Below are 20,871 nucleotides of genomic sequence, written 5' to 3'. Positions count from 1 at the left end.
AGGACGTCGATCCTTTTGGATCAGGAACCGTGTGTCAGGAAGGGAGTTCTGGGGCTGAATCCCTGCTCTCAGCCTGCAGCATGCGGCCCCGATCCCGGGGGTGGAGGGTTAATCTGGGAGAGTTCAGCACCAGCACCGGCGGGATGCCAAGCTCGGATTAACCAGTTGAAGACGTCACTTTCCGTTATGGGAAAGGCTCCCAAATAGTCCTGAAGCTTTTGGTGCTGGGGATTAGCCACCAGCACGCTGGGCTCCTGGCACAGGGCAAGGGCCCATCAGCGCGGCGGTGCCCAGGGTGATGAGCGAGGCCGGGAGCTGCTCCGAGGGGCATCGCCTGGGTGGCTGAGGATGGCCATGTGGGAGTGGGGCGGCAGAGCTTCCCTGGGCTCCCTGTCCACGACCTTCCTGCGCCTCTGGAAGTGGGTACGAGCTTTCTGGTGTAAGAATGGCCTCCTGACCCTGTCGATGCTGTCGGTTGCCACCGGGTGCCTCCTGGGATTCCTGCTGCGGGTGCTGGAGCTGACGGAGCTGGTAAGCCTGGCTGGGACAGGGATGGGAGCAAGGGGGACGGCGAGGGGCGGTCGGGGCAACCAGCACCCAAGACATCACCAGCAAGGGCCCCAGACAGCCCCAAAAGCAAAGGCTCCTGCCTAAGAAAACGACTTCTCAGGGGCAGGTTTCTCCCCATCACCAAAAAGCTGCCAACAAATGCCAAAGCTGCCGGACAAATCCTGCTTCCCTCCACTGGGAGTGGGGGGCTCTGGGACAGACCCTGTGGGGCTGCAGGAGACTCCAGGTGGGATGAGGATGGGAAAGGGTGGAATGGATGCTCAGCTGCTGGATGCTGAGTAACAGGCTCCCACCAACACAAACGGCAGCGTTGGGGGGTTGGGATGAGCTCCTGCTATTACTCTACTCAAAGGCTGTGCAATGTCAAAGCACATTTCCACGCTCTGGAGCAAATAAATATGGAACTGGTGGAGAGCCTGGGGTGTTTCTAGGGGTAACCTTCCCCCAAGAACCTTTGGAGACAAACACATTGGAGAAAATGCACCTAAAAGGTGTGTTCTCTCAGTGCTTGTGCTGTTAAATGTCACCATGCTAAAATCCACGTGGCTTTAATGACATCAGGTGTCTTGGCTGTGGCTCAGCCCTGATCTTCAGCTGGGCTGCAGGGGGGATGCTGCTTCAGGGGGGGCTCAGCTGGTGCTGGAATATGTCACCCGCTAGGATTTACCAAAGTCTTGTCACTTCAATTACACCCTTCAGCATCACCACCCGCAGCGGGGATGATCTTGTTACTTAATCGAAGGCGGGTGTAATCTCCCTGCGCCTGGTTCATGTGCCTGTGAGAGCCCAGCAGCCGCCCACACCAGGCTTGAGGCCGGCAGAGCCAGGGGACTCCTGCCCCTGGTCCTGCCATGTGCCAAGTTCATCCATCCTCTGCGCCAGTCCTGCCCTGGCCTGTTACCACAGCCCTGCACGTGGTCCCCAGCAGCCACTTCTCCCCATCAGAGACTTTTGTCCCAAAATCTGTGCCGTGGATGAGGGGCTGGGAAAGCAGCCAGTCCCTGCTTTCCTTCCTGTGATGCAAAAGTGTCACAAAGCTGAGAAACCCACTGACAGAAGAGATGCTGTTCAAATCTGCTATTGCTCCTTGCAGCCAGCTGGACCCATCACAGCAGAGCTCCCCGGGAAATCAGCCACATTTAGGCCACACGGGTGGGTTAGCACAGGGACAGCAGTGTGGAGCATTTCATAGTTTGCCTTGGCATCCCTCAAAGCCCAGTGGTGTTGGCTACTTTGGAGTCACCAAAAGCACCTGCTTTGGCCTGGGGCCATCTCAGGTCCATCTTGACACCTTGACAGAGGACAGGGAGGGAGGAAGAGAAGGTGGATGGATGGATGGATGGAGGCATGGAAGGAACTCAGCAGCCAGAAGGGTGGTGGAGAGATGGATTGAGGGAGGGTTGGATATTGTGTGGAGGGAGGGGTGATGGATGGATGGATGGATGCATGGCTGCATGCTGGAAGGATGCTGGCCAAGTGGCTGCTGGTCTCACAGACCCCTCACTCTTTCCCTGGTCATGGCTGTGGGATCCAGGCTTTGGGGGACTCTCTCCAGGCAGCCCTTCCCCATGCCTGTGTGAGGAGTGTAGGGGGTAGACAGATGCCACAGGGTGGAAAACTCCTTTGATGCACCATGAGGCTGCACCACAGATGGTCCAGATACTTGGGCTCTCCCTGAGCTTATCTTTGCCATTTGCAGCCACAGGTATTTCTACCTTTTGCTGCCAGCAGCAGGCTGCACCCAACAGCTTCAGAGCACTTTTCAACATGCAGTTGAGCCTCTGCTCCCCAGTAACATGTGTAATGACATTCAGGAGGAGCCAGCAGTGGGGCCATGGGGACCATTCCCAAGGGGGTGATGGACCCAAGGACATTTTTGGGAGGGGACCAGCCCAACATGTCTCTCTCTGGTTCACATCTGGGATTCCCATGTGACCAGTATTTCCCATCCCTGACCCAGTTCCTGGTAAGGGACAGCCAGAGGAACAGTGTCTCAGTGCCATAAGGAATGGCTTCCTGCTGGGAAGCAACCTCAGAGCTGGGTCTGCTGGAAAAAAGGAAAATTTATCAGGTTTGAACTCTTAACCTGTGATCAGCATCCCCTTCTCAGCTCTCACCTGACACAACGGCTCTGCTCTGTGCAGGAGAAGCAGTACTTTTCCTTTCCTGGAGAGCTCCTCATGAGGATGTTGAAGATGCTGATCCTGCCCTTGATCACCTCCAGGTAAGTCATCATCTTGTGCTTCTAAAGTACCATCTCTCCATCACGGTGAAGAGATCAGCCCAGGATCTCCCATTGAGGAGATCACCCCTAAACTGCCTCAGGTGAGAATCACCCCGGCCCCAGGCAGCCAGCAACCAAGCAGCATCCCCTGCCTTGGTGTCCGTCAAACCCCGGGATTTCCCAGCAGTGGTCTGGGACAAATCCTCACCTGGATTTGGTAGAGACCTGCACCCAGGTCAGACACCTGCGCTGGCTGGGCTGTTTCCCTTTGTTCTGGGCCCAGCCAGCTGGCGATGCCAGCACCATCCATGGGCGGTTGATAATGGGCAGCTGTTTAAACTCAAAGCAGATTTCCTTATTTAGAGGGTTTTGAGAAAGCTCAGGTAGAAACCACAAGTATCCCTCAATGTTGCATCTATGTTTGCAAATCCCACTTTTATCAGCCCCTCCAGATCTAGAAATAAGTAACAGAACTGATGGAGTCACACTCAAGTCTAAGCAAGGTCTTGAAAAGCTTACATGGATTTACATATTTTTAACAATTGCTGGCACATGCTCATTAGAAATATCCAAACAATGTTTGGATGTGTCACTTCTCTCTTGTTTTACAGAGTTTGCATGCTGTCCCATGTGCCTTTGGTTTATTTTTGGGAGCACTGTGGACTCTATCCTTGTGTCATGGTTGGAGCTCAGAGGGCAACTAAGCACCACGCAGTTGCTCACTCCCCCTTCTCCCTCAGGAAGGAGAAAATAAAGCAAAAGGCTCAGGAATTGAGATAAGGACAGAGAGCGATGACTCACCCGTTACGGCAAAAGACAGACTTGTTAGGGGAAGAAAAGGAACATCAGTTTAATTCAGACACTAACAACAACATTTAACAGACAGGGTAGGACAGTGGGAAGTATAACCACATTTAAAACCACCTTCTCCCACCCCTCCCTTCTTCCCAGGCTCAGATTTGCTCCCGATTTCTCTCCCTCCTCCCCTGCAGCAGCACGGGGGGACGGGGATGGGGGCTGTGGTCAGTTCATCTCCCCTTGTTTCTGCTGCTCCTTCCTCCTCGGGGGCAGGACTCCTCGCATTCTCCCCCTGTGCCAGCGTGGGGTCCCTCTCATGGGAAAGAGTCCTCCAGGAACTTTCTCTGACGTGAGACCTTCCCGTGGGGTGCAGCTCCCCCCAATCTGCTCCAGCGTGGGTCCCTCCCGTGTGTCACAGCCCTCCCAGCGCTGAACTACCACAGCGGGGGCTGCCCTCAGCGTCCCGGCCTCCTCCAGGCACAGCCCCTGCTCCGGCGTGGGGCCCTCCCCGGGCTGCAGGTCGGCATCTGCTCCCCCGGTGCCCTCCATGGGCGCAGGGACAGCCTGTCCTCTCCCCACGGGCCGAGGGGGGTCTCTGCTCCAGCCCACCCCCCCCCCGCCGCCTCCTCCTTCCTTCCACTGACCTCGGGGTCTGCAGAGGTGTCTCCCTCACAGCTCCTCCTCGCAACTCCCACTCCTCCTCCCAGGTTCCTCTTTGTAAAGACGTTATCACAGAGGTGCAGCCACTGTCGCTACTTGGTTCAGCCTTGCCCAGAGGTGGGTCTGACTTGGAGCCAGGGGAGCTCAAGAAGCTTCTCGTGGGGGCTGCTGCCACAGCCCCATCCAGTGCTACCAAAACCCCAACGCACACACAAGCCCAGCACATCTGGCCACACTTGGCCTTTTCAGCACCAGCCCTTGTAGAACTCTTTCCTTTCCCCTGCAGTATTTCCCACCCCCTTCCCCGATGCGCTGCCCGCGTTTCCCTTAGCTCTCAGGGTGCTCTCAGACCTCCTCACAGATGAAGGAGTTGTCCCAGCCAACTGCTCTCCTGCCTGCGGGCCCGGGGTCTGCACAGGGCTCCCAGGATTCTTCTCGCACATTGAATTGAACCAGTTTTTTTCTGGTTTAATTTCTGAATGGTGATGAAGTAGCGTCTTCCCTCTCTGCACCCAGAAGGGACCAGGTGCACTCTGGGGATGGATTTGTCCAGGTTGGGGCTCAGCTCTGGAGCTCTGCAAGCCTCGTGTTAGAAAGCATCCCCCACCTTTGCGTTGCTTTTGTGGCCCCTCTTGAGCTTCCCAGGGTCTCTCTCCTCCCGGACATGTGGCTGCTGGAGGGGATCTGTGAGCTGGCCCCCGCCTCAGCCGCCCAACCCTTGGGTACCCCCAAGGATGGCGTTAGCCCTTGCAGCCGCTGCCTCCACCACTTCCCACGTGGGGGGTTTCAGGCCACTGCCCAGCACCGTGGGCAGGCCCAGCCAGGGCTCTGCAGGGCCCTGAGGGACCTGGAGCTCTGAAGATCAGTGGCCAGGAGCTCAGTGTGTGTCTGCGTGCACACGGGGCACACTGCAGCCCCTAAATGCTCCCATTTGCCTCCAGTGCTGGCACCACTGCTGGCCAGCTCTTCCTCCTCATGCAGCCTGTAATACCTTCTCTATTTTTAGTCCAGTTTTGTTTAAAAGTAGCTTATGGGCTACTTCTTAAGAAAGCTTACATGTACATTGTCTGAAGCAGCATCTCTCTCCTGGGGGAGTGGGGTCCATCCCCACCAGGATTTTATAAACCTTGCTAATACCTTTCTTTACCATTCACAGCGGCATGCAGCGCCAGCACAGGGCACTGGATATTTAAGAGAACATCACAAAAAAAAAAAAAAAAAAATCAGTGTTAGTTATTCACCACCAAAATACACTAAGAATATTTACTTCATATTCCTTGGAGAAAACAGAAAACATGGCCTGACCTTGAAAAGGTACTCAGAGAGGGGTGTCCTGCCCTTCACAGCTCAGCCTGGGTTGCCACAAGTCTGTCCTGGTTGTGAGATCCTGTGGACACAGGCACACGGATGTGCAAGAGCTTGGTGATGCCCTTAAGCGTCAGTTAAAAAAATATCTACGGAAACTTCTCCCACCTTGGAGATTTTGCCTATCAGACGCGCCTTGTGCCGTTTTGGGTGCAGATGCTGACCACAATCTTTTCTGCTGCAGCCTCATGTCCGGGCTGGCCACCATGGACTCCAAGGCCTGTGGGAAGATGGGTGTGATCACCATCACCTACTACCTTTGGACAACATTCATGGCAGTGACTGTTGGGATCATCCTCGTGGTCAGCATCCACCCCGGCGCGGCTGCCCAGAAGGACAACTACTCTGTGGGTAAAGTGGTGCTCAGCTCCGCTGATGCGTTACTGGATTTAATCAGGTACGTCACAGGATTTCAGGAGGAGCCGAGTTTATGGTGGCATTTCACAGACAAGACCTTCCCACTTCCTTCTCAGGAGGAATTGAGATCTCAAGGGAAACCAGGAGAACCGCTGGCCACGCTGACTAGGCACCAGCACGTTCGAGCCCATCAACACGGGGTTCGTTTCTCCTCACGCGTGGCTCTCTGGCCACTCTGTCACCCCCGTTGCTCCACCAGCAAAGAGGGGTGCAGCAGCAGAGAACAGGCAGATTGTTTTGGCTTGACATAATGCTGAGGGATCTGGTGGAGTTGGGAACGGTCAGGGTGAGGTTCATGGTTGGACTGGAGGAGCTTCAAGGGCTTTTCCAACCCAGATGATTCCATGAAATTCCCTGCAGAGCTCAGGGGTTTTCCCTCTGCAGCCCCAGCTGTGACATGCCAAGCCCTGCAGCTCCTTGGGCTTTGCAAGGTAAAAATGAGCAGAAGTTGGCCCAGGGCTGGATTAAAGCCGTGGACAAGGGTGAACCGGGGAGGGGGTGCAGCACTGACCCAGGGAGAATCTCCATTTCTGGAGGTGCTCCATCAACTGGACAACGCTCCGAGCATCCTGCTCCAGCTTTGCAGGTGGTCCTGCTCTGAGCAGGGGACTGGAAATGGCAGGTTTACATCCCACCTCTGGCCTTCTACGAGTCCAATTTATCGGGGTTCAGAGTCCAGCTCTTTGTTCACCTTGCAGCCTGTCTTCGCCCTCAGCTTGCACAGAGGACGTTGAGCTGGTGTTGGCTGTATTGGTACTTCTCTTGGCCTCACGCCTGCCATAAGTGCTTCAGGTTGTTCACTGTGTTCTCGTGACGCACTTTAACCCCTGCACAATTGCTCTCTTACAGAAACATGTTCCCTTCTAACCTGATCGAAGCTTCGTTCCAGCAGGTGAGTTTGCCCGGCTCCACCGCCGCAGGTGGTGGGGATGGTGCTTCCCAGCTGCCTCCTGCTCACCCCAGGGCAGGCACCCAACGTGGGAGGGTGCTGGTGGGGGCACAGACTCACAGGGATGCCCCTGCCTGCCCTCTGTCTGGGGGGGCTCCTGTACAAGCAGCACAACATCTCTTCCCTTGGCCCCCACGCTTGTACAGTGGCTTCTCAGTCCCTGGGGCTGGGGGGCAGAGCGGTGGGCAGGCAGCAGGCGTGGGGAGGGAATGCATGAAGGAAAGTGTGGGGTGGGTGAAGGGGAAAGACCGAGGAGGGGCCAGGTAGGGTGAAGAGAAGGGAAAATGAGCAAACTCATGGTATTGGGAAAGCATCTGCAAAGCCCCCAGAAGGAGGGATGGGGGTGAAGGGGCCTCTTCGTGGGGACCACGACGCTACCCAGAGCTGCACTGGGATCCTGCAGGGACCTGACCCGCAGACGCCACGTGTCTGCCCAGAGGAGTGCAGCCCTGCCCGAGGCTGGCTGTGCTGAGGGCTGCAGGGAACGACCACACTTCCCCTTGCCCATTTCTTGCATCTCTTATTTTCACCAGCCTTTTACTACCTGAAAAACAAACTTTGAGCCTCCAGGACCACCTGGTCCAATGAGGAATTTGCCTCTGTGTTCAGAGCAGGATGGAGTTTGTTGCCAGCAGGACATTAACCTCACTGCTTTGCTTCTGTTCCAGTACCGAACTGTTCTCGTTCCGGTGGTGAAGTCTCCCACCTTTCCAAAGACCCCAGGAAAATCTCTGAGTTTTATTTACTTTGCACCTGACGATGAAAATCCTGAAATTCATCGGCCTGTGTTCCTCGAGCTGACGCCCTCACCCGAGACGACCTACAGGACCCTGCCCGGGACCAGTAATGAGATGAACGTCTTGGGAATTGTCATCTTCTCCGCAACGATAGGTACCTGCTCAGCAGAGGGGGCTCCATGCTGTGCCCTGACCCATCGCAAGGCTGTTCAGCGGCCGTTGCAACCCAGGGTGGTAACTGTGCTGTAAATGAAGGAAGGGATGCTCACAGGGATGAGATTATTTTAGCTCTAGCTGCCCAAGTCCCTGGGGAGCCAGGCACGGAGCTTATACCAACACCTTTATCAGCACCATCCATAATCGAGCTCAAAAAAGGGGTTAAACACCAAGAAGACTGTTCCCTTCCCAGGTTTTCCATATGAGCCAAGCACAGGTTCTGAGGGGTTTCAAATTGTCGTGTAAGCTGAAGGGGCCTTTTTGTGAGGTCTGCTGAAGTGAGTTGTGACTTTTGCTACCTGGGAGAGAGGTTGTTACAAATGGTCTGAACCCTTCACCCTGGCAGTGTTCAAACTCCCTGGGCAGGCATTAAGCGAAAGGTGGTCAGATTTAATTCCTGTCACAAATTTATGGAAATCCGTACCAGGACTTTCTGAAGGTAAGAAAGTTTCCTGCGTTGAACAGCTTGTGACCTCATGAGGACAAGGTGCTCGGCAGCAATTTCAGGAAGGACAAAGGAGCTGAGGTTGGATGGAGAGAACATGCAAGGGATAGGGAGGAAGAAGGCTGAAAGGGGAGAAAGTCAAGGGAAGGAGGAATTTGGATCTGACTCAGAGCGCAGACAGAGGACACTGGGTGCATGGCTGAGTGAGGAAGGGAGGAATCAGGAGGGAAAAGAGTAGGAGGTGATGAGATGAGCATGGGGGCAGGATTACGTGAAGATTAAGAGGTGGGGGCAAGGAGCTTGAACTTAGTGTATAAGGAACTAAAGAGCCAATTAGAGGATTTGAAGGGTGGAAGACTGCCCTTAGATCCAGGAGAGAGCCGCCAGTTTTAAAGGCTACGATACAGTGGGTGCCTGGAGGAGATGGCCACAGTGCGACTGGGCAGACACTGACTCACTCAAAAATCCTCAAGGACAAAAGAGATGCCTCTGGCAGTCTCCCATCCCATCAGCCAACAGCATCTGCAGACCAGACGCTCAGGGAACGTGTCAAACTCCTGATCACAGGACATGTGCCCTCCTCCAGCCCAGCCAGACAAGCCAGGAGAAGCCGCTTTTCTCTTCTGAGATTACCACCCCAGCACCCCGCCAGTGTGGGAGTGAGGATCAGCCCTGGGCTAGGACACAGCAGGAGATCACCTGAGCCAGCCCCGGCCACCCAGGTGCACTCTCTGGGTTTTGCACGGCCTGGCTGAGAGCTCCACAAAGCCACAGACCAGCAGATCATCACCTGCACTGGGGACAGGCAGCCTGGAAAAGGGCATTCACGGATCCGCGGGAAGCTTCACCTGTGAGGAGAGGTTGAATTAGTGGGTTTGCCTGGCAGAAAACAGGAGAGGGACAAGGAAGGCAGCACAGCTCTGTGCCATGGGAAACGGGGATCAGCTCCTGCTTGCAGCAAGGTAGGGGAAGCCAGGTGAAGCTGGTTAAGATCTCAGCAAAGGGTATTTGTGTCCAATACCAACAGATGGTTTGTGGGACTGAGACCAAGGCATCTCTGCTGTGGATGGTAACCCCACACAGCTACCCCAGCTCCAGCGATCTCTTCACTGACACTGAGCATCTCTAGTCATCTCTGCTGCTTTCTAAATCCAGAAAAGGGCACGTGAAGCAAGCTGTCCATTTGCTAGGGCCATCTTCTCCAAATCAGCTGTCTGAAGAACCTGCAGAGAAATGGGATTTTTTTCAACCAGCTGTTATGGCCACCAAATATTGGAGAAATAGCAACAGAGCTGAGATTTAAATATGTCAAACCTTGTCTCATTTCTGAAAGTCCTGGCAAAGATGACCCTATCTCATCTCTCTTCTGAGCAAGCCAAGAGACCCAACTACCTGCCAAGGGTCTGAGAGTCCTCAGCCCTGAAGACTGAAGAGCGGTGAGAGGGATGAGACAAGATCCTGACTGTATTCTTCTTTTCCAAGCTAAACCAGACACTGACACAGTGCTTCAGAAGTCATTTCAGCTAATGGGACCACGCAGAAAGTACATGCACCAGGCTGGAAACTACATGGGCAAATACTCAAAGACTCATTTTGCTTTTGCTCAGTGGGTACTGGGAAACCCCCTCACCAGTGAAAGCAACGGGATTAGCACTGGCCAATTCTGTGCTGGCAGACCAGAAAGCACCATAATCCCTCTAACCACTCCTGTATTTCTGCTCTAGTATTCCTTCAGCAGAAAATTAGACTGAAATTCGGTTAATACAACAGCATCAAAAGAAAAACCAGAATTAAGACAGGAGGCTTAATGCCTGTATCTAAGCAACTCAAACCCTTCCTGACGTATTACTGTATTGCAGAGTGTTGTCACTGCCGCGGTACAGCCTGTGAGTCACCAACAAAACCATCTGCATGAAATAGCTGGTCGGGAGCCAGCACAGCCCGTCCCACGAGGGAACCGAGAACTGCCACCACCCCCGGGATGGGCTGAATCTGAGCACTTCTGAGGAAGCTCATCTGAGTGGCAGATGTGGCGTGTGGCTCTTCTCACTCCTGAGCAAGGGCAGGGACTCACCGTGTCATCACACCCCTCAGCTATATATAACCCCACTGAGCTCTGTCCTTTGTAAAAATCGGTTTTTATTTCTGGAGCTACATTATTCTTGTATTACCAAACAACAAAAGACACCTTATCCACCTCAAGAAGTGACTCTTCTGTTATTGAGTAGCAAAGAAGAGTTGATCAGTTATCTGTGCAAGGTATAGTCCAAATCCTGGGTTTGGGGGAGTTTTTGGAGAAAAGCCCAGATGCTTGTGTTTGCTGGGAGCAGAGAATTACCACGACCCATAAGAGCATGTGGAAATCTGCATTAAGTCTGCCCTGCTGTGAGTCTGCCCAGTGAAACCCATTCTGTGACCACCAGAGCCTGAAGACCCTGGGCACGACCCCCGCTGCTCCCGTGGTACTATCCAGTAACTAAACCGATGTGCTTGGTTGCAGGACTGCTCCTGGGGAAAATGGGGGAGCGAGGAACACCCCTGGTTAACGTCTGCCAGTGTCTGAATGAAGCAGTTATGAAAATTGTCTCAATGGCAGTATGGTAAATCTGTTTTTGATTGAATCAGTTCTTTTCTTACTTGCTATCTGATGGATAATGCCAGTCACACATCTACAAGTATCTATTGTGAGCCCCTGGATTTATTTTTGTCTGACTACCACACAGTACCAAACACCCTAATGACTGTCGTGTAGTGCTTCAAGGTTTGCTGCATCCTCATAAATATTCTTTTATACTTATTCTGTGCAGGTACTTCCCCTTTGGCATTGTATTTCTCATTGCTGGAAAGATCCTGGAGATGGAAGATCCATCAGTTATAGGACAGAAGCTGGGACTATATGCCATTACAGTGGTGACAGGGCTAGTCATCCACGGACTTGTTCTCTTACCTCTGCTTTTTGTGCTCATCACCAAGAAGAACCCCTTTACTTTCATTCAGGGGATACTGCAAGCCTTGCTGATCGCCTTAGCTACATCTTCCAGGTATGAAAACGTGGCTGAAATATGCTGATACAGCTGAGAAGGCACCTGGCTCAGTCGAGGGAGATGTGGCTGCGGGTACAGCCAGGCAAGCTGCGGGAGAACAGTTATAATTCAGACACAGAAAAATTATGTTCCAGCACTATTTGAAAGGAAATCGCTTCCAGTTTTAGTAGGAAGCAGGATGTTTGGCACTGCCCTGGTACTCAGGGGGAAGAGTCTCAGTGTATCTTCAGACCCGGCCAGCTTGCAGTGCTCCTCCACTCGCCTGCTCCTGGGGTTTTCCCAGAGCAAAGCAGCAATGTTTGTCTCGCTGTCTGCTGCTTTAAATTGCTGCAGTCAGTCTTCTTTCGAAGAACTCAGAATAGTGCTGTTGCAGGTGCTTTATAAAACAGTGTGGAGTCATGACCCTGGGTTTTAATTGAAAACATCAAAAGCTCTTCTGAACACTTTACTGAAAATCTTAAATCAGCGCCGGTGTATCTGAGGCTCTTCCAAAGGAAAGTGTTGTCTACTTTGATAAGACTTTATAATTTTAGATTATTTGAATCGATTTTATTTTCATTGAAAAGCATTCTTTATAACAATGAAAAAAATTTATATTAGAAACTACCATCCTTTCTGGAAGACACACAAATTAAAACATTTTCTTAGAAAACATATGACTAGGCAAAGGGTTTTCCTGGCTTCCCCAATGTTGCTTCTTCACATAATCCCAATAAAACCAGCAGCCACTGCTGCAGGTCTCTTCTGCTACACTTCACTACCCGATCTCCTCCTGAACTTGGGTCTCCAGCCCTGCGTCCATCAGGCTTTCCCCCTCCCCGCTGCTCTGCGCCAGCTGCGCGAGCTGGAGAGCTGTTACGCAGAGGATGGTGGGAGCACCCTACTCCCTGTCCCAGCCAGGGGCTGGGGGCCCCCGCGCTGTGCGCTGCAGCCAACTCCTTTCAGGAAAGCAGTCCCTGCCTCCACCAGCCTATCACAATCCCACCAACTTCTTTTCCACGCTCGTCTCCTTCTTCCACTCAGCCTTCTTCCTCCACGTCCTTATGCCGACTCCTGTGTGACAGCTCCTGTCTTCGCGCTAGACAGAAACAAGAGAGAAAGGTCAGCGGGTGCAAGTGAAGCAGCTGCTCCTCGGGCGTGTGGCAGGGAGGAGACAACGAGGAACAACGGGGTCTGCTGGACCCCGGCACAGCCCCTGCTGGAGGATGCTGCTCTGTACCAGCCGATGTTTGGGGTGGTGCAGGATTAATGTGAGGACCAGGGAGGTACAACAAAGCTGTGACCATCACACGGAGCTGTTCGTAGAGAGCAGTTTATCTTGCAGCCAGCAGCTGACTACTTGTCTAATTATGTATATTTCCCAGGCAGTTTAAGTTGAATAAACCTCCATTGCTACAGCAATTTGTATGATACTGCTGCTGCATTTACCCTCAAGGAGGATTTGTATACCATTACGCTGATTCCTAGTTACAAAGTTCAACGCAAAAAATAGAGAAAATTACTGATTTTTTTTGTTCTGCAGCTCAGCAACCTTGCCCATCACTCTGAAGTGTCTCCTGGAAAACAATGGAATAGACAGACGCGTGGCACGATTCGTCCTCCCTGTTGGTGCCACCATCAACATGGATGGCACGGCCCTGTACGAAGCAGTCGCTGCTATTTTTATTGCCCAAGTAAATGAATATGACTTAGATTTGGGACAAATTATAACGATAAGGTAAATACTTCTTTGTAGAAGCTTTATCATTTCTCTCTACTCATATTTACAGACATTATAACAATCTCTCATGCTTCCCCCATTTGGCAGAGATCTTGCTACTGCACAGAGTGAACTTTGCTGGAAATCTGAGGAGCAGGGAGAGGTGCAGCATGTGCCAGCCCCCTGCCCTGGCTGCCAGGGAAGGCTCGGGCTCTGCACCCACAGAATTTGCTGCAGAATCAAAGACTCTGCCTGTAGATAAAAGCCAGACTGCACTGACAGCACGGCTAGAGCAGCTCAACACCTACAGCACGGATGAATTATCTTAGCACAGAAGGGTTTGTGCGGGTATAATTTACTCCAGGAATGGAATATCCTCTTCTTATAAGCAGGGAAATAAAGCACCTATCTAGATAAAAATAAGTAAGGGCAATTGCCAATATTTAGCAATTTTATGCAGGAGCTACCTGCACTGGAAGGCAGAGGGGCATTGTGTAAGCACAAAGCCAAGAGCTCAGCCACGATGTGCACAGCAGGGGTTTCCTTACAGCAATAACTTACTCTACCATGCAAACATGCTTGTTTGTTTGTTTGTTTTTAAAAAAACACAAAATAATTGCCAGCCACCTTGTCTTTGCAGCATAACAGCAACAGCAGCAAGCATAGGGGCAGCCGGGATCCCCCAGTCTGGGCTCGTTACGATGGTCATCGTACTAACTTCTGTCGGGCTGCCGACCGACGATATCACACTCATCATCGCAGTCGACTGGGCTCTGTAAGTATTTTCCAGACACAATGTTACAGGCAGGTGTTGGTGCCAATTCACGGTGATGTATTGGGAACAGCTTCCACCGAGGCAAATATAGACTAAGGGGTCACAGAACAAGACCAGGAGCCAAGCGTTAGATACTTCATTTTCTGATTATTTTCTTGAAGTAGCCCATGATAACTACAGGCAGACACTCTCCTAAAGGAGTGTTTGACTTGAGGTGTTTCTGTTCCGAGGTGCCCATCACTGCTAGTGCTTCACTAAGGACTGTTTGCGGAAGAAGTGGTGATGATTTTCAGCCACCCTCTCAAGAACAGCCTGGCCTGGTCTTTTATCTAAATTCCTATCACGTCTTTCTTGGAGGTCCCAAATAAATCACAAAATCTATCTTTCTGGAACATATACATTTATACTTTCAAGAGATCAAACAGATGCTAGTTTCCTCCATAGTGAGAGGTAGGAAAGGAAAGCAGGGGCATAGGCTTGTCCTCATGAAGCATTACCAAGCAAGGCTGCTCGTTAGCATACTCCCTAGAAATACCTCAAGTCCTACTCTTCTCCAAGCTGTCCACTCTGTGAACAAAGGAGGATAGACAGCACAAGAATCAAAGTGAAGTGGTGGATGGTACAGTATTTGTTTTGATGCAATATTCTCCCTGGAAGAGGAACAAGGTTGGTAAGGCAGGGTGAAAGGTATCTGGCTTCATACAAGGAGAAATTAAAATTAGCCAGAAAGATGCTAACAAAAGAGTGACAAAAGGGGTGGAAACATGCAGTTGTTTAGGAAAAAAAGCATAATCTCCAGGAAAAAAGAAAAATCAGTGAGAGAAACCAATAATAAACCACCAACCACTGGTAATTATTTTCAATATATTCATTCAGTTTGCTGTTTCTATTTCTGAACCATGGGCATTTTCACAATTAAAAAGTAGAAAAGAGAGAGAAATAGATGTCACAGCAAGACAGTAACAAGGTACAGTACGAGTTGGTTGCACACCAAATCACAGCAGAAAATTAGACAGTCACATCTTGAACAGATGCACCAAAAACCCCTCTTGCATTTAATAAGCAGCTTCTCTCTCAAACCCATATGTCACCAGAACTGAAACATCACTGGAGTTTTTAAAAGCAAGGATGACATTTTCGAAGGACTGTATCCAACACCGAAGAAGTCTATCTTCCAACGAGACTGTCTTCATCTTGATGGGTGAAGACCAGATTGATCTTGAGACAAAAACTGATGCTTGATGACATTTATTGCAGACAAACAGAACAGAAGTCAAACATACGCAGTTTGTGAAATGTGCCATTTTGAAGATAAAAATGAAGCACATTAGCTAGGTGAAAAATCATAGCAAGTAGATTCTGATTTCTACATAATTGACACATGGGTTGCTGATTTGTGCTTCACAGCCACCCCGGACAGGGAGGAAACAGCATCAAGTATCCTGGCTGCTCCTCTCTTTCTTTCACATAAAAGGGAGTTTGACATTTCAGGTGAAACTTGTCAAATCAGAACACAAGTTCAGCCTCTGAGCATCGCAGGGTACCCAGGAACATCACCTGCCACAATGTGCCTATGCTCTCTACTGATGGAAGAGATGCAAGAATAAAGAATAAACAAGAAAGGTGCTGTGGCTGGATAGACAAGATTTGCTCCCCGGGAGGCATCTCAAGGAGTCCTATGACTCACTGAGGCAGCTCAGCCCAACGCTGGGCAAAACTGATGCATCAGTTTGGAAAGTAGCAGAGGCAGGTCTATGCGCTAAAAAGACAAACATGATGAGACAAAAGAAGCTCCACCACCTTCGTGGCACTGGGCTCACACAGACACCGCAGGTACTGTTTTCTCTCTGTATTTGCAGGAGCAATATGCTCTTGTCTCAACTTGCCATTAGCAAAACCAGTGGTAGAGACATCGGGGACAGAGGCTGACATGTTTCAGAGGCACATAAGACACCAGACATGTTGACTGTGACCACCAATCGCATCCTCATGGCTTTCTCTCATCTAGGGATCGATTTCGAACCATGACCAATGTCCTCGGTGATGCTCTGGCTGCTGGCATCGTAGCACATGTCTGTGAGAAAGACTTTGCCCCAAAGTCCCCCACGGTACGTACAGCTGGGAGAGGGGGGCACTGCCGGAGATGCAATGACTATCCACAAACACAACGCATGCGCTCGCTGAAGAAATTAAAATTGTTTTTTTTTCTTTTTGCAGCAAGATCCAGTAAGCAACACAGACAAGTTTCCTTCTGTAGAGACCTCACATCTGCATCTCAAAGCTAACGTGATTGAAATGATTGAAGAAACTTTGTTTGACCAGACAGGAGTTCATTATAACATCTGTCAGGTGTAGATCTCACCATTCCCACGGCCAGGAAAGGGACCTTGGTGCTAAACACTGATATTGTGAATGCCATACATGGATGCTCTGCAAGATAAAGGCCTTACTTGGCACAGAAAGTGGAAAAATCCTCTCTATCTTTTGAAGATTGTTGGAGTCTCCAGCCAGCACGGCTCTGCCATTCAGGGGGAGGGGAGCCAGCTCCTCCTTGCAACCGAAGATACAGCTGCGAGCTGGCTGCCCTGACCACCTGAAGCAGCTGGGATTTGAAGGTTTTATGCCTCGCATTTTTTCCAAGCCCAGTTCTTTTCAAAGGTTGGGGAGGTGAGAGGGTATTAGAAAACTGGAACTGGACTAAATGAGAAAACAACAGAGATGGGACAAAAATCTGACACCTTAGGTCAGCAGCCCTTATCTGCTGGCCAGGCTGCACTCTATGTTTCATTTTATTTTATATATATATATATATATATATATTTTCAATCACTGCTTTTTTTATTACTAACTTCTCATCTAAAAACTAAGATTAAGCAATTTTTTGTCTAGAGCTCAAAATCCAAGTCAGACATAACTGGATTTTCCAGCCGCTACACCAAGACACGACAGGTGGCTGAAGTGTTCCACTCACGGACAGCGAGGTTCGTTCTACCCACGGGGATGGAAGGACCAGCTGTACACGTGTCTTTACTGGCTGTTTGACTGCAGTGAAACTAACTGACCAGGTCCAACTGCAACCACGTGCATTTTCCTAGCTAAAGATCTGGCCCAAAGTTCAAATTCCAATTACAGCCTTAAAATCCAGGCTTCCCACGGCAGCCTTCTCCACAAAAGCCTTTTATATACCAATGATGTGTGTCACTGAATTCATTTCTCTCTCAAAATGCCATCTAAATGCAAAATATTTTCTAATTTAGAAGAAACGTTAATTGCACTTTTGACAAAAGAAAAGCAGAAGTATCATAAACCAGTTTTTGCACAAAAATTAGTAATCTTCTGAGTAGCTTCAAAAAGCCTTCAAAGAATCAGAAGCAAAGTCAAGGTGAGCTTGAGGTACTGCTGTAAACGCTGGCCTTTCTCACCCTTTGTTCCTAGATTGGTGAGGTTAATACCTTCTTAAACTTAACTGCTCCTGTTGGACAGTAATTTGTAACGTTATTTGCAAAAAGAAAAATAATCACGTTTCAGATCAAGCGATCTCTGCAGCATCCCAGGTCACCCCCCTCCTCTGATGGTTTATGATCAGCTGGATGTATCACACACACCAGTGCTTAGCACTGCTCTCTGGTAAGTGTTTTGGAAACCAAAGGACTGCAGGCTGTCCCTCTATACCTGGAGTCAGCTCGGGCACACAGAAAAAAACCCCACAGGGAGATGCTGGTGAACACCAGGGAGGGTCCAGGCAGTTCCCAGCTCTGGGGCAGGGACCTGAGCCCCGCCGGCTCCTACGCAGACATCTGTCTGCAGCAGTGACCTCCACTCCCCAAACCACAAATGGTGAGGTGAACACTTTTGGAGCATGTTGTTCCAAGGGGGCAATTTAAACCAGGGAAGATTAAAAGGACAATTTATCAGGCCTGTTCAGATCCTTGCTTCATGGTGCCTGAAGCGTCCACAGCCCTTGCTGGGTGCCCAAGGGGAGTCCGGACAACCAGCACCAGAAGGCAGCTGAGATGAACGCTGCTTTTGGGATATATTCCCCTCTCATTAATGAGCTCTGAACATCACAACACAGAATCTTAACCGTGCAATAAGACAGGACCGAATGTCTGCAACAAAGGCTTCTTAGGTCAATGGTGGGGATGCAGGATGAGTCTCCGGGCAACTACTCACATCACAGGGCTCTGCTTCCTGCAGAGCAGCCAGGTTTTCTCCCCTGCCTCCAAAGGCTGCAGTCTTACTAGCAACATCTCAAAACAGCACATCCTCAAGCTACTGCAACTGGAAGAACAAACTATTGCTGACAAAATTGCATCTCAGGAATAAATCCAGAGCTGGTGAAGTGAACACAACTCTGCGCAGCTTGCCTCAGGAGTTCCAAGTACTGTGGTTTATCAAGTGCTGGTAACACCTCTTAACCATCAGCAAGGATGCTGTTCTATTAAGATAAAAAAAAAAAAAAAAAGTCACGTCACAGAACCTTATGACAAATACAGTAAGAGAGAGCTTTAACCACTCAGCAGTCTCAAAACTTGAGTGTAATCTCTTTGTCACTCCAACAGGATAAAACAAGGAAAAAAAGAGAATTCAAATCTTTCTGAAAGTCTCTTTGTGGTCTGGTAAAAAGTGAAGCCATCATTATTGATGTGAAAAAGCCAAAGGCAGCAAGGATAATCCATCTTCAGCACTGCAAACGGGCACAGAAGCAGCAGCTTAATACCTTTTAACAGGAAAAATAAATTGTGGAGAGAAGTTTAAGAAGCAGATTTACTGAATGCCCAAGTTAAGTGGCTACTAAGGCATCCACTGTCTCAGCTGATGTCCCTGGGATGGTACCATCCCAACCCCACTTGTATTTTCAAAAATCTGCTGTCAGGAGGAATATTTACACCAGTTTGTATCTGCTGCTCAGCAGGGAATGACAGCCTCAATTTGCCAAAACTTTGCAGACAGGCACCTATTTAACCCTAAAACGTCAGCACAACTTCACGTACAGAGAGTAAATGAAAACTTATCAGTGGTTGAGTGACAAGAGATTTCCAGACAAGATTTCTAGAAGACAAGAAAGTAGCACAGAGTCTGGACAATGTCACTGGGCATCACCCGAAGGAGTTTTATTCTGTCCTGACAATACTGAGGAGTGGCAGGACTGGAGGGAGGCAAGGTGACACACGCTCCAGGCCAGGCAAATCAAGGCATCTTGCTTAGCAAATTGAAAACTCCATTCAGCGTCAAGAAAGGTCAAATAATTAAATATTACTGATATGCTGCACCTTCATAGTATCTTAGACTGTTTCCCCAAATACCTGTAAGAAAAAAAGGTGCCTCTCTCCATTCTAGCGATGAAAACATAAATCATCTTCTGTTGTATTTCCATGCAGTTGGAGACATACAGGCAGCACAAAGCACACATACTAAACAGACACTGAAATCCGGTGCACAGAACGAACACAAGCTCCAAACCTCAATTTCTTCCTTAGAAATCCTGGTTTTCTTCACAAATATAAAAATCTCAGCTGACAATGTGATATAGATGTTCCCCAGATTATGGCTTGTGTACAAAACTTCCTAATAAAGTTGGAAAGCAACTGGGGAAAGGAACTTGGTTGTTATACAAGTATTATTTCCACTAAAAAAGAAAAAAAAAATCACAGAAAGCTACTTCTGTAAACTAAAATCCCTTTGAGTGATAGTTATGGGTTCTGCGGTCATTAAACAAAAGAAGTAGAAGCAGCACTTGGCTTTATGGCACCTCCCAAATACCAGCAGAAAATCCACTTACTTGGCCATAGGAGCTTTGATTAAGGAATGACATTTCCCCGATGGGGTGAATTTGAGGATGTGACTCCCCATAAACACTCAGGTTAAACGAATTGGCATCGAACTGGCCCTTCAGCTCCAGTGCAAGCTTTACACAAGAGATGCCAGCTTTCTTCTACAGTCCATGATTAAGTTGCCTTCATCTTAAAGAACAGGTTCCTTTCCGTGCTATTAGATGTCTTCCAGAGCATTAATTATTTTTACACCTCCGAATTTATAGAAGTGATGGGTTTTGATCAGGGACTGTCACTTCTATATTATTTTTACATCTTTTTAGAATTTATAGAGTGACCATAGTAGCAGTGTGGCACGGTAACCTTTGAAATTGTATATTCAGTCAGTAGAGAGCGCTGCTACCTTTTCTTTAAGATCAAAATGCACCTTGGTTTGTTTTACTGAAACAGAAAAAAACCGACAAAAATAACTCAATGTTGCAGCACGTGGCAAAATAGAATCAAAACAACAGATGTAAAAAATAGCCCAAGCCTCCCATTTTTTAATTTAAAGTACTATCAGTTTCAAAATTATTCCGTGCCAGTTTTCTAGAATAACTTTGAAAATGCCATTCCGCAAGTTTTGAAAGTCTTTATTTAAATCTGTTAAAACACCAGGTTGGTCTGTAAAATCAGATTTCCAAAGGCAGCTCTAAGTGATACTCAGGGCTGAACTACCTTTTTTTCTTTGAATTAGCAGCACATAACCTATACTAAATGCTCCTTTAAGGAGTAGATGGGTCCCCAGTGAATGTGCACTGGGATTTGACCGTCTCTGCCTCCCCTTCTGATTCGCTGCACATAATTTATTTCCTTAAGGAATTTCTCATTTTTGTCTGATGTAATAAAGCTTTCTAGAAGATCTGAACATATCGTTCCAGTCCTTCCTGCAGACAGCTGCTCCTCATGACGCGACCCACCAATTACCCTGCTCCCCCCATGTCATTCAACAGATCCCACTGAAGATTCAGTGGTACGAGAGCAGAGACAGCACAGCAACGCTTGGGTTCATCTGCAAACTGTTTCACAACAAAAGTTCCGATCTAATTTATAAATTTTTTAGGTAGTGTCCAAACGCATCCACAGCTTGGCTGGGCACGCAGGATTTCTGTTCAGATACACCGCCACCACCACGCAGAGCAAAGCAACCACCCAGCAG

At 49.4% G+C, this 20,871-nt stretch overlaps 1 protein-coding gene across 2 annotated transcripts; it reads left to right on the top strand.

The window, feature by feature from the left end:
* The first annotated feature begins 232 nt into the window (after nt 1-232).
* Nucleotides 233-20,543, top strand: LOC141970863 (excitatory amino acid transporter 5-like). Of its 2 annotated transcripts, none has more exons than XM_074927781.1 (11): nt 233-531; nt 2,715-2,794; nt 5,802-6,014; nt 6,884-6,926; nt 7,652-7,874; nt 10,882-10,981; nt 11,189-11,422; nt 12,948-13,142; nt 13,765-13,899; nt 15,908-15,997; nt 20,227-20,543. In XM_074927781.1, the coding sequence occupies exons 1-11, from the start codon at nt 349-351 to the stop codon at nt 20,297-20,299; spliced, it is 1,569 nt and encodes a 522-aa protein (XP_074783882.1). In that variant the 5' UTR covers nt 233-348; the 3' UTR covers nt 20,300-20,543. The 2 variants fall into 2 exon arrangements, with proteins under 2 accessions (XP_074783882.1, XP_074783881.1); XM_074927780.1 differs by lacking the exon at nt 20,227-20,543 and adding an exon at nt 16,117-17,375 and having other exon boundaries at nt 15,908-16,007.
* The last annotated feature ends 328 nt before the right edge of the window (nt 20,544-20,871 follow it).

Source organism: Athene noctua, chromosome 27 (genome assembly GCF_965140245.1).
Source record: "Athene noctua chromosome 27, bAthNoc1.hap1.1, whole genome shotgun sequence".
Lineage (NCBI taxonomy): Eukaryota > Metazoa > Chordata > Aves > Strigiformes > Strigidae > Athene > Athene noctua.
This window is presented reverse-complemented; position numbering and strand designations above follow the sequence as displayed.